This window comes from Myripristis murdjan, chromosome 4 (assembly GCF_902150065.1).
Source record: "Myripristis murdjan chromosome 4, fMyrMur1.1, whole genome shotgun sequence".
NCBI lineage: Eukaryota > Metazoa > Chordata > Actinopteri > Holocentriformes > Holocentridae > Myripristis > Myripristis murdjan.
In genome coordinates this window covers 11,124,586-11,139,064 of record NC_043983.1, presented here as the reverse complement: position 1 = coordinate 11,139,064, position 14,479 = coordinate 11,124,586, and the positions used below count along the sequence as shown (strand labels likewise).

Here is a 14,479-nt window from a genome sequence, read left to right as displayed (position 1 = left end):
ACCCATGGGAGAGCAATGCAGGCATACACCGCAGGGGAAGACGGAGGGAGGGCAGAATTTATTTATAACTCTTTGTGTGGATGCTAAGTCATCAGAGAGACCTTGTAGTGCAGAGTAGAGAAGTACCCTAAATGGTTTGGGAGTGAGTGAACAAACATTTCTACCTCTCTCACATTCCCCATTTAGGCCGCTAGCAGGTTTACAGCAATTCTGTTCATTTTTATACTCTCTCCAAATATCTGCTGTTAGCTTGGTTCCTCACCTCTGCTTGTGAAATCACACTTAAGGGGAAAATCGGGTGGAAAGATAACATGGTGATGGTGATGATGATAGCATGTGGTATCCCAGTGTTATTTTTGTACACACCATCCTCCATTATCCTGGTGGTATCTGACTCTCAGGCCCCATTTTGGGGCCCATTACAGTGAAAGAGGAGGGTGGTCCTAAAGAGGAATCATAGATCGTGGAAATATGTTTCAAAGAACTGTGAAAGAAATGGCGAGACCTGCGGCTCTGTCTGGTTTACAGTCAAAAATGCCACTGCTATTGGCCTTTGGATCTAACTCAATCTATTGCAGGAAAGTCTAATTCTGTGAATATGTGCGTGTGTATTTGTTTGTGCTTACTCTACTCTACTTGCTTCACCATGCCTTGCCTGCCTGATATCCCAGAATGGCTTGATGATCTCAACTGCCTGCCTGCCTGGTGCTCTTTAATGAGATTATCAGGAAAAGAGTGTCAGTAAGTAGGATCTAAAATGAAAGCCATTATGGAGCATTATCAGAGAACTGCACCCCCCCTATCCATCTGCTGTATGGCCACCCACACAGCCACTACGCCCAGATTACAGCCATGATTAGCACTGCAAAGTGCTGCTTAATTTAAACACCTCTGGAGAACATGTGGCACTTTGCTGCATTGCTGAGTTGCAGCGCTTGAGCAGACATAACGGCCAGAGCTGGATTTCTGCTGCAGGAGGCAGTGGAGCCTCTCACTTGAATTGTTTGGGATGGTTACAAATAATGTTTGACCCAGGGCACATGTAAGCCCGCATGAGCCATTTGTGCACAATTTCACCCTTTGGACCACCGTATATATCTGTATTAATCTTTTTATAGAGGCGGTCTGTATCCTATGTGATACTGAACACAAACCTACATGGCCAACATGTAGAGTGTACATCTGTCTTTGACCTTTTAATGATGTGTAAACAGTATTCCTACAGATACACATGAGCCATCAAGCCAAATGGTATCTTATGACAGTCTCTCTTAATGATTTTTAGCGTTAATTTATAACTTATTTGACAGAAAAGACAACCAAATGTATAAAGATAGTTGGACTAACAAAATCATAAATTAAATATTTACACTACCAACAGTCTTTAAGTATGTGGCTTCAGTGAGTGAATCTGAATGTACACTAGTTAGAGTTATTTTTTGGGGCAGCAGTGGCAAAGCAGTGGCAAAACGGTGGCAAAGTAACGGGAGTTCAACCCTCAACCAGTGGACCCTTTCTCAGCAAGCATCTGAGTTGGTGAGGGATGCTGTTCTGTAGCTGACCCTGCCCTCTACTCTTAAACGGGGCTAGCATAAAGCAGAGTGCTGCACCTGTGATCTTGTCGCGGACCAGTTTGCAGGACTCGATCTCTCCAATGCTGCCGAAGAGGCTGCGAAACTCCTCCTGGGTCATGTTCTGGGGCAGGTAGTTGACAATGAGGTTGGTCTTGCTGTCGTCGGTGGCGGCACCGGTCTGCATGGGTGAAGGGCAGCCGCGACTGTTGGTGGTTGGCCCGTTGGCTGTGGTGCCTCCTCCACTGGGGCCGTTTGTCACCGGAGCCTCCATGTTACTGATGATCTGGGGAAGGGCAGAGAGAGGACGTGGCAAGAGGGGAGAGAGATGAGGAGGAGGAGAGTAACCGCAGAGAGAGAGAGAGAGAAGACAGGGAGGAGAGATCGTATTTATTCTCTGTTTAGGTGTTTGGAACACTGAACATCTAGCAAAACATGCAAATTTCTATCATTGACTTTCAAACTGGTATGACTCTTGTTGCTGATCAACAGTCTTGCATCAAAATGCTTTTGGAAAGCCAAATATCACTGTGAGTCTTAAAACAAGCTTTGAAGGTAAATCAGTGTTTTGGAATCATAATTACTTCTTGGCCATTTTATCTGAGTGGCTAAAGTCAAGATACATGTTTAGTACAGATAAACTGGGTATATGTAGACCCTTGAATCTAGAGTATTAGATTTTATACGGCTGATAGGTGAGTTTATCCAATATGTTGTGAAAAAAGAGGTTAGGTTACTCAGTACATATATGTCTATGCTTGACTACTCTGCTGAGTGTGTGGAGCAGTTCTGGGTTATTCTCCATTTGGTGTCTCCTCTAGTTAAACAATCACAATAAACAGTGACAATGTTTCTCTGAAAATATGGAATCACAACATAAACATAACACTGCGTATAACACTATACACGCTACATGGCACAATTCTAAACATCGAGAAATACCACAAACACTAGACACAGAGAAGATAAACAGCTAAATATTCATGAAGACAGTGAGAGATGTCTCTGAATAGTTCTCTTTTACTTTGATAGCTGCTGGGGTTTCTGGGAGGTGGCAACAACAGGGGCAGCCCTTCAGCTAGCTATTTGACTGCTGATGCTGCTGCTGTGACAGAGGGAGAGGTTGGGGTTTTTATGTCTGGCTTTTCAGAGCATCTCAGGAGCAAAGTGTTTGAAGAGGAACTGGTGAGCTTGAAAGAAAGCGGTGACAGAAACTGAGAGAGGGAGAGAGAGAGCGAGAGAGAGAGAGAGAGAGAGAGAGAGAGAGAGAGAGAGAGAGAGAGAGAGAGAGTCAAAAGTAGGGGGAGGAAGTTAGGTTGCCCTTCTGCCACAGCACTCTTAATACATATTTAATACAGATCCCCTTTTCCCAACAAAACTAGTCTGTAAAGCAAAATTATATTCATTCATTTCCATAAAAAAAACATTTGTTTGATCAAATTATTGGATTTTGTTACACTCTGTTGATTTCATCATCCAGTTAGATGAAGAAGCTGAGCTTTGAGAGATTTAGGCGGGTGAGGGTGAAGTGAGTTTGAGTGAGAGAGGGATTTTTTTTTGGAAGGGAGTGGGAGGGTGTTTAATATCAGTGAACCGCAGATGGAAGGAGCAGACACGCCTAAATCTAATCAACACAGGGGGAAGATAGAGTCCTTGAAAAAAAAAAGGTAGTCTAGGTGGACACACTGCTATCTTTCCATCTTGGACAGTGCTTGACCAAAACAAGACTGCAAGCACCATAACAGAACACAACAAAACAGTAAGAATGACTGACTCCTGTCGAAATATTAATTGATTTCTGATTATTGATGTTCTGCACTGTCCTGGCACACAGTGACATCTTGTGATACCTGCATTAGGTGCATGTATTGTGTTACAATGTGAATACAGTTTATATGCCTCTGTGTCAGTGCAACTAGGGCAAATTTCTATCCATTTGTGCTTCTTGCCGAAACTGATCCTGTTTCTGAATTATGCACCATTCATGGCTAAAAAAACAAAGCTATAAAGGCCCATATATGCTCAAGCACATTTGAATATAACATCGCTACACATCATCAGTGTAACTCACAAGCTCCCATTAACACAGCCTACAAGAACTGTAATGACTTAACATGGTGAAACCCTAATTAAGATGTAAATGTGGTTTAATCTGATTCAATCAAAATTTTAGAGTCATCACTCAGATCTCTCCCTTTCCCCTGTTCCACCATTCAAGCCCTCTGCGTCTATTTTTAAATATTCTAAAGTGCACGTAGACAGACTGCACTTGGAAGCGGGGCTAGTTTTAGCAAGGAGAAATGGCACACAAGTCCTATTTCACTCTATTTCTGGATTATCAAAAGACTGGACTTGTGTTCTAATAATATAGCACAAAGCTGATTTTGTCATTTCCGCACTGTTTATCCAGAAATAGTTTTCAAAACCATTTACGGCATTTACAATAACTGCACCTTTTAGTTTTAATCACTTCTAATTGAATAATGTAGGTAGACTATGAAATCTGCAATCACGATTATAAAAAGTAAATCATTACCGTGTCAGGTTTCAGTTTGTGTTTTATTTACTGCAGACAACTGTTGTAATGTGAATGACAGTGTGATACTAATTGCCACAATGCATACATGAATGTGAATATATGAATTTGTTTTGTTAACATTTACATTTCCAAAATTGGTGGGTAAACTGAGTTTAGGTGGGTTTAACCCTCCACAGCATTCTTGGTTTTATGGAATTGAAGCATTTAAAATTATCATTATTATTATTACTATTATTATTATTGTTATTTCCTTCAATCTATTTATTTTTTTTTGTCTTCATTTCTTTTTCATTTCTTTGCTATTCTATTAACCAATCATAGCTAGACAACTTCCACATGCTTCTGGGAGTGCAGGATTACCAGTAAAATGTCAGTACTGTCAGAGTCTGCCTCTATTCTCTCTCTCTCTCTCTCTCTCTCTCTCTCTCTCACACACACACACACACACACACACACGCATACAGACATAGACAAGGAAAGACAGACAGACAGACAAAACACACACAAAAAAAATATATGCATGCACACATATGCATCACACATACTCACATGCACGCTCAGACACGCTCTGTGGCATCTGCAGTGAGTGGAAGAGAAACACAAACACTCACACTCACACGCACACACACACACACACACACACACAGAACAATGCCCCAAGCCCACAGCAGAAAACAAACAGACAGAGAGACGTCTAAAAGCTCTCAAGATGAGAGCTGCATGCAAATTGTTCTTTTGACAGTATCCTTCCTCACTCACTCGCCACTCTACCACAACAGAGACAGAGAGAGAGAGAGAGAGAGCAAGAGAGAGAGAGAGCAAGAGGGGGAGAGAAGAGAGAGAGGGAGGGAGAGAGAAAGAGATGGAGAGAGAGAGGGAGGGAGGGAGAGAGAAGAAGAATAAAGAATCTAGCCACAACAGCGTTGATTGGAGAGGGCCTTATTAAATCTGTTTACATTCCCTGCTGGGCTCCATTCTGTCAGAGAGACTTTCAACTCCATGGGACGTGTTCTGAGGAGTTTTCACACCAAAATGGCCGCCTCTAATTAACAGGGACCTGCCGAGTCCCAATGGCCAATTATATTCCTTTCTTTGTCCCTGCCCACCAGCATTTGTGCTGCTCAGCAGTCCATTTGGTGTTGTCTGACTGTCCCTACTCTCCCACTGTGGAGCCTGGCGCTAACTGCGTGCCTCCTGACTGGGTGCAACACACAGCCGTCTCTGGCTAGTGGCAGGAACCGCAGCTATAAGACAAAGCGTCTTGTACTCACAAATTATCATGTGACTCGTGTAGTAGCACTGGGCCGCTAGCCGAAGGAAACAACGGTAGATGCTGATGCTAACAGTTGCTGGAAACATGTTTCAGAAACATGCTATGTTGTGTGAAAAGGTGTTCAATAAACAAAGGGTAAGGGATATCAATATCATATCAATAATGTCAATAATGCGATGAGAGTACACATTGTCACATTGTGAGAAATCGTAACATCATGATATGGCATAAGAGTTGTCTTTTCCTGGTTTTAAAGGCTGCATTACAGTAAAAGGAGTGATTTTCTGTACTTTCTAGACAGTTTTAGCTGTTCTATTATTTGCCTCTACCTGCTTGGTCATCATATCCACATTACTAATGGATGTTTATAAAAACAATCTATGTGTGTTACAGTAACAGCTTGGAAGGCAACAATGCTCATCCCTTCAATATTGTCAAAATATTGATATAAAGGCACCAAATGCTACAGGATGCATGGTGCCTGATGGTCATTCTTAAAACTAGAATCTTAAGAATGATGTTGATTTGCCTTGACTGAAATGCAGTGCTGGAGATACAGTAGTTATGAAATGAAGTGCATGGGCGGGACCTATTACTTTGGGATTTTTAATGGGTGCTTGAGTGCTCAGTGCAGGAAAGAGGGAGAGGGGGACAGGGAGAGAGAGAGAGAGAGAGAGAGAGAGAGAGAGTGTCAGGCGAGCAGTGAGCAAATTTTTGTGTGTCTCAGAGGACCATGTGTCTGGAGGGAGGAAACTCAGGGAGGGAGTGGTCCATTAGAAATACCCAAGGGTTCAGCTTAAATGTGTCTATAAAGGCTAAACAGCATGTTTGATCTGCCAGTTATTTCCTTCTAAATATAAAAAAAAAAATTCATTGTATATGCAATTGAGAAATACCATATGTGTGCACAATAATCTTTTATTTGTTTCCACAAAGTGGCTGAATGAGTCAGCAGCTGAATATTGCTTTTCCCCAGTCTCTGCACAACTTCCTCTACCCTTGCAACCCCAGGCCTCCTCCCCCCCGATTTTCCCTCTGTAGCCCCATCCATCAATCCCTGCTCCGGTTGCAACTGTCTCAGTCAGCAGCATCACCACCAGTGCGTATATATGTAAACACAGTGCAATATCAGATCATATTACTTCATGGGTGTGTAAAATGGCTGGGCCATCCATTTGGCGGCAGTAGTCTCCTTACCATCTTTGGCTGTGTCAGCAATCCTTTCTCTGCCCAGCCCTGGAGCTGTGGGAGCTCTGCCTGACGCCACTGTGTCTCTGTCGACCCCTATGGAGCGGAGCACAGGGAGGGAGGGACGCACAGCCCACCGGTCAACATCACACACTCACTTTACAGGGTCAGGTTTGCAGGGGGTTAGGGGTGGGGTGAGGGAGTTGAGGGAGTGGTGGCTCACTACAGAAATACAGTATACACCTTTACAGTCATTCCACCGGTCACACTAAAACAATGACAGGTGGCTCGTTATTGTTGATTTGTGTGTGTGTGTGTGTGTGTGTGTGTGTGTGTGTGTGTGATTGGTGTAAGCTTGAATGAGATGAGTTGTTTGGTGAATTTAATAGACTGAATTCACACCATGAAAGAGAAGAAGAAAAAAATCAAAGTGATTATTGAGTTTTGAAAAAGGAGATGAGTCAAACCGATGTGAGTTTTTTTTTTTTTTTTCAAACTGAATATGAAATTACCGATGGAACTGGGGGTAAAGATATCATTTCTTTTCAATCTGTTTCAATCATCTGAGCAGTTTCGTGGCGTTCGGTACTAAACTGTCGAAGCTGGCAGACTGGTGTGGTGGCTACAGTGACCTTGGCAGAGTTTATAATGAGGGGTTCCCTCTTGCTCTCTGTGGGTAAACAAGCCTCTGGTTGAAGAGACAGAAATGCCATAAATGAGCATGGAAGTCTGTTCACTAGCTCTCCAGAGCAGGGGGCTCAAATGCCTGCAGCTAGCTACTGATGCTACAAGCAGCCAATTTAGTGGGAGAGGAGGAATGACCTCTGACTTCATTTACTCCTTCAGAGAGATGAGGAGAGGGAGCGAGGGATCAGATGGGAGGAGGAGGAGGAAGAAGAAGAAAAGACAAGGGTTGAGTAATGGGGAAGACACTTCCGATACTTCAAAGCAGAGGGAGAGACAGAGGTGGGGGGAGGAGAGAGAGAGTCTGTACATGTTCTGTTGTCAATGTGTCTTGTAAACTTAGGCAAGAATGCATAATGGGGGTCTAAATGAGAGTGAACTGTCAGCTTGAAAGGGAAAAAGAAGATACAGAAGGGCAGAGAGGTTAGGGTAGAAGAGAGGATGAGGAATATTGTTTCTATGGCTGACAGGCTATGGTGAAGTATTTTTTAGAATGATCATGTAGAAATATCGAGAGGAGCCACCTTTGTTTTAGTCTGGGTGAAGACTGACGTGTTACTGTATTTAGCAAAAAGGAAAAAGAAAATCAGCAAAATCTAAATAGCTGTACAGCATACAAACACATATACTCCGTTATACATCCACTGTGTGTATCTTACTGAGACAAATTGCTGATGAGCATTACGTTTTTTTTTTCTTTTTTTCCCCTTTTTTTACATCAAGTCTACTGTACTTTAATTTCTGCAAAGCTTTTAGTCAGCTCAGTGTGATGCAGGTGTGCCAGAGCCAGTAAGGTGGATTTATAGCCATTTGAAATTGCTAAGAGTGGACAGTGCCAGGGATAGCTACACCCCCGGGGCTAAGGTGCGCAGGCTGGTTACAACGTGAAGTCACCAGATACACTATAGTGGACCAACATTCATCATACCAAGAGGCTAGAGGACTATGTATAACCTGCATGTTAATACAACAGGCCCCATCCATTGAATAAAAATATCAGTTGGAAAGCTAACCTGAAAAAAGGAAATGTTAGGCAGAGGTGAAACAACAAAAGCATTTTTCACCCATTCTGCAAATCTATCATGTTACAAACTGTGTCAGTGCGAAAGGGAATGGCGTGCGCAGCAAGCAGACAGTGCAGTGTTACTGTAGCATGTACAAATGTGATAAAAATGTAAGAAGCAGCAAGCAGATGTATATGAGTCTCCATTTCAACATCTAACGTACAGTGCACAGGAGCTTCATGTCGGCAAAAAGGAATATTACATTTCTCAGAAGTGTATTTATGAGTCTCTACATCCCATTTTCCAAACACTACTCAATGCTCAATATTCAATGCTCAACCATTCAATAACTGTATGAAATGCACACGGTCTCAGGTATACACACACATGCTCGCACGCGCGCACACACACACACACACACACACACACACACACACACACATATATATGCACATCTCATCTTTCTTCATTTTCTCTGTCCTCGCGTTTATCACATGAAGACACACGTGCGTCTTCTGATAAAATCTCAAATAACACAGGAATAAAGACGCAATGCAATTACATTCACCAACCATTGTGATGAAAAACCGCTCATGGATGCATTTTCAATTATTCAGGGAATACATTTCAGCCGGCGCTCAGATGCTGGGGAGACTTATTATATAATCAATACACTCTATAACGCCATTAATATTTGATGCCACAAAAGTGCTTCCTGTCTCCTTGGGCTCCTGGCCAGTGGTTTCTGGGTAGTGCAGTCATACAGGACAAGCATTATGCGCCTACAGCAAGAAGGGGAAGTACACATTTGCTTTATTCTAGTCTATAGGCAAGAGCCTCCCCTAGTTATTGCTTTTCTCCATTCTCCTGTTGCACTGTATGCAATAAGATTATCACTATTTCTTTTTATCCACAGCCCTGGTAAAATGTCTCTGATAACTGGTAAAATTTAGATAACTGAGAAGTTTCTTCCTTCTTTCCCTGTCCTTTTCAGTCTCCTTTCTTTTCCTCTCTTTCCTCCTCTGCTGCTTTAACACCATAAAACGGCGACTTTTATTGCTAGCCCGGTGCAGCCCTCCCTCCCTTTTCTCTTACACAGCTGAGACAATCAATTTAGCCCGACTTGGCCAGGATAGATGGAGGCTGTAGAGACTGCAGAGGTAGATCACTATGCTGCAGGATCTCTTCACTGATAGACACACTGCCTGGCGGCTACAAAATGGAGCCAGTGTGCAACATGCTGACTTCTAGGGCTTTCTCTCAACATCTTATTTTTATATAGCAGATAAGTTCCTGATAAAAAGAAAAATGAAAATGATACAAAATATGATGGCAAGTAAACATCACCTAATTCTTATTTTATTGGCAGATGCACATAATATATGATTATATGACCTATGAGCTGTGACTTGCATGCAAATTTGTGTCACTTTTGACATTGTGCTACCACAAACAGAAGCCACATCTGATCCTATTGAACTGAGAATAAACTCCCCGCAAGTCCTCCAAAGTGTTACTGAATTGGAGTTGTTATCAAACCGGCTGAGACACAAAGAGATTAATACGACTTTACTATCTCAGCTCCTTGGCCAGTCAAGTTCCATCTAATGCTCTCTGTGCTATTGATTTTTATTTTTCTCTCTCCTCTCCCTTTCTTCCTGGTTGTCTCTCTCTCACCATCTCTCCACCTCCACCAGCGTCTTCCGAACTCTGAAACGTCCTGCAGGTCAGACGGATGCTGGGCCGGATCAATCACGGAAAGTAATCTGGGACACCTCATGCACGCAAGAACACACAGACACATCACAAGTACTCTCAAACACATTCGAAAAGACACACACACACACGCACACACAGATACACACCCCTCCTCCCTTGCACTCTGGCCTGCCTGCCTCCAGCCTCATCGATCTGCATCTACTTTACCAAATGGATTCTTCTCTTGTTCCCTCCACCTCCACCTCTTTCCTCTCTGTGTGACTCAGAATAATAAATGTTCCAGACCGTGCAAGACGTGTACGTAAGCAATTTTTCATTTAACTTTGGCTTGACTTTTTTTTCTCTCTCTCTGCCTCTTTCCGTGTTATGATGCTTCAGTGTTTCAGTGCGATCGATGAAACTTTTCCACACACACACCCCCACCCCTTGGGTAATCCACAAATACTTATGTAAGGTCAAAGGTCAGGAGATGACAGGGTACAGAGGGGAAAGTCAGATGGGATCGTTATAAATATCCCTTTTTAGATTTCTAGGGATTTACATTTCAAAGACTGCTATAGCATAACTGTGCTTTTCTTTAGCAGACTAATATTCTTATTCACATTTCTGAGGTATTACTCTTTTTTTTTTTCTTTTTTGAAGGATGAAGAACATGTCGCAGCAAAGGTTTTGCCAGATTTTGCATTTGCTTAATTATAGTAATTTAACTGGTTTTACTCTATTCGGCTTTATTTGCAAAATTTGCACTAAATGTTTTCTCTAAAACTATTTCATGCTGTATTGGCAGCAGTCAAAAGACAGACAGGAAAGCCTTCAAGGACAATGACTATGAGGACCTGCAGTACTCTATACATATATAGTAACACTCACACACACACTCACACTCTCTCTCTCTCTCACACACACACACACACACACACACACACACACACACAACCGCAGTCTCTTTGCTCAGCCAAACTGTAGGCGGAACTGGAGCCATTTGTCCACTGGCTGAATCCCAACTCTGCACCAACGCATGCAGAAAATTGGTGAGCATCTTGACTCTGGAGATGACACTTCAATTTGTGCGGCTCCAGTGACTGGTGCTCTACGGTTCCTCCCTTGTGGGGGTGTGAGATCAGCTGGACACCTGCCTAGCTGTTTGGCGGAGGCCTGGAGCATGGGGCCCAGGCCTGGGAATTGGAGGCCTGGCCTTGCTTGTCAGCCCAAGTCCCTGTCCCTCAGCCCCAGCCCTGGCCTGGCCTCTTCGGTCCTCATCACAGTTCCCCAGGTTTCACTCCCGTGCCAGGCTCACTCCCACGCCCGGTGCCCCTTACCCCTGCTCCTCCAGCCAAACCTCAAGTTACTGCAGCGCCATCATCTCGGCTGCAATCTTCCCTTCAACTGCATCAAATCCCCACTGACAGTCCGGGTCCTAGCCTTGCTTGCCAGCCTTTGTGCCAGTGCTTTCCGCAGCCAGCACCGAGGCTCTCAGCTCAGTCAAATCAGCGAGATGTCTCTGCTGTGCATCGCTGTCTGTCCTGCTGTAATCCCTGGGCGTGACGGATGGGAGCGATCACTGTCGAGGTCCTTAGCTAGGACTTTATGGTGGATTAAAGGGGCTAAACCATCGTCTCATCCCCTTCATGGGATTCCATCCTCAATTAAATGTCATTAATGTGGTTAGAGGTTTTAGTGAGGCCGATATCTATCTACAACATGTAGGGCCTATTTTGGTAAGTATTACTCGTGTTCCGGGGAGTGGTATGCACAAAGGATACACTGAGAAAAAGAGAAGGAGGTAAAGACACAGGGATGGATGGCGAAGCAAGAGAGAGGGGGAGGCACTGTCAGTCTACAGTATGTCACCCATGTCAACTAACATCACTTGAAAGGTTGATCCTTCCCAACAGGGCATTTCTGTCTCTCGTTTTCTCTCTCTCTCTCTCTGTCGCCCTTTCTCACATCACAAACACACATGGACAGGCAAAAAACACGCACACCACAGTTGGCTCTGTATGATTCTAAGTTGCTTACTTTTACTAAGTTGAGCTGTTCTGTGAATTAAGTTCAGTGCTGGACAGTAACGAATTAGATTTAGTTCAGTACTGTGCCTAAGTGCATTTTTTGAGTATCTGTACATTACTATTTGTTTTTGGAAACTGATTACTTTTGCTCAGCTACATTTCAAAGACAAATTTTGACTTCAAACTTTGACTTTGACTACATTTCTATGCAGGTTGTCGTTACTCATTACTTTTTTAGCAGATCTTTGAAGTAAGCTGTTGAATTTATTTTTTCTTTTCTAAAATGTGACTGCACACATGCTGTGTTGCTCACAGGAGAAGAAACAATCACAGTACCCGCTCTCACCTGGGTTTGATGTAAAAATGGAAATACGTCATCCAGCTCTGTGAAACAAGCACAAGCAAGACATCTGCCTTCAAAATAAAATCTGTTTCATTTTGTTAGCAAAGTGCAAACAACTAACCCGGCGGTGGTAATGGCAATGGCAGATAAAAACGGCAATTCTGAAACAGAGCACCATGGCTATATCTGAACTCAATGTTTGAGATTTTGTAAATGAAAAATTATTCATATCATTTCAAATGTTTAGTGTGTTTACTGCTAACAAACTACATCTGTGCTGCTTTAAAGAACTCGCCGTCCAACCTGAGAAAGGACATTGAGGTATGTCCTTTTTGTTAATTCGACTGCATTTCTATGCTGAGCTTTTTATAGGCATTTCTATAGACTTTGTGCAGCAGAGTGATTCTACAAGCAAGTCAGTGCATTCATTAGGTGGTTTCAGAGTTTCGAGGTTCAATAAATGCACTGTGAAAACAATATAGCAATGAGCTGATATTCAGAAAAAGTACCTTTGACTGAGCTGACTGAGCAACTTTCACTTGCAGTGGAGTAAAATTTGACCTGGAGTATCTATACTTTGGCTCAAGTAATGGGCTTGTGTACTTTGTCCTCCACTGTTGAAGTTACACTGCTGCATTGTCTACAGCACTATGCTGACAAACCGTATAAACTACTCTGGGCCTCGTTTCAGGTTAATGTGGATTTTTAAGCCAGGCTCATTTCTGTGTTGAAGCTGAAGGTGTTTTTATCTGGGCTGGGACAGAGGATAGAGAGCGGAGAAACAGACAGAGAGGCAGGGGGAGCTGGTGGGCTGATCCATCTGAGTCAGCACCATGTGTCATGAGTGAGGACACCACCTCCACAAGTAGCTGGCAGGTGAACGCGGCCACGCACCTGTGCCGGCAACCGGCCATTTTAGCAAGGCCTCTCTCCTATTCTTAGAAAGGTACACTAAAATACACCAACACACATACAGTATACACACATATGCACACATGCATGCATGCAGATTCACTCACCCATACTGCGCCACGTGTCCACCTGCATGTATCAGGTCAGAAATAAGCGATTCAACAAAATAGTGTCATGCTATATTATGGCCAGCCAGCTGTATCTAAACTGGGTTCTGGCTTGCTGCAAGCCTACAGTGCAGCGTTTTTCTGTACGCATTAGCAAAAGAAGGCCTTGAATTGAGCACCCAGGTAACTGACAACAAATCCCAAAAACCAAACTAAAAACTGCCTGTAACGGGACTCTAAGAATATTTTCCCAGGGCAGCACAATAAGAAACAGAATGAGAAACCTGTAAACTCCTCTGACTGACCTCAATCTTCACTGCCTTTTCACAGCAGGAGTTTTAATTAAAACTGGTTTGGGGCTGGAAGTGGTAATATTGGCTTTGGTGAACAGGTATTTAAAGAGGTAAAAACAGCCCGGAGGTAAAGGACAAGAAGAAAACCTACAGCACTGCAAAGACTTAAATAGAGAACAAGGGAGAGGCAGGAACATGTACAGTGTACGAACACGAACACGCACACACATACACACACACACACACACACACACACACACACACACACACACACACACACACACACACACACACACACACACAAACACACACGCATAAACACACACATATGCACACTGGCTGCTGAGCAGAGGCAGAGCTCTTCCTAATCTAATCACTATTTCCCCCATCAGCTGCATCTCAGACACAGCCTGCATCTGTGTGTGTGTGTGTATGTGTGACAGAGAAAATGTGTGTGTGCGTGCGTGCGTGTGTGTGTGCCTTGCAGCAAAAGCAGAGAACTAAATCACACAGACACCAACCGACCGTTGTACTCGAGAATTCATTCCAAGGCCCTGGGTACTGTGTGAGGGTGTGTGCGTATTTATGTGTGCATGTGTGTATATTTATGTGTGTGTGTGTGCCTAGGAGCTAATCTAGTTATTGATTCGGCTCTGAACCAGAGCTCATATAATCAAATAGCTGCAAGAGGAAAGGACAGCCGTCCGTCATCTGTCTTAATGAGTAAACAGTTTGATGGAAACACTGAATAACTAGGAACTACATCAGATGGAGAGGAGGTTACTAAATCAGTGGTGGAGAGACAACTTTATATCTATCCTCTGACACATCTCTTGG

At 43.3% G+C, this 14,479-nt stretch overlaps 1 protein-coding gene across 1 annotated transcript in view; it reads right to left on the bottom strand.

The window, feature by feature from the left end:
• The window catches only part of elavl4 (ELAV like neuron-specific RNA binding protein 4), a 78,539-nt gene that overhangs the window by 38,696 nt on the left and 25,364 nt on the right, over positions 1–14,479 (bottom strand). The window contains exons 2-3 of the mRNA XM_030049546.1: positions 6,581–6,667; positions 1,611–1,857 (exon numbers count right to left, since the gene is read on the bottom strand). Of these exons, the coding sequence (XP_029905406.1) occupies positions 1,611–1,857; positions 6,581–6,583 (250 nt within the window). The 5' untranslated portion in view covers positions 6,584–6,667. The remainder of the gene's footprint in view (positions 1–1,610; positions 1,858–6,580; positions 6,668–14,479) is intronic.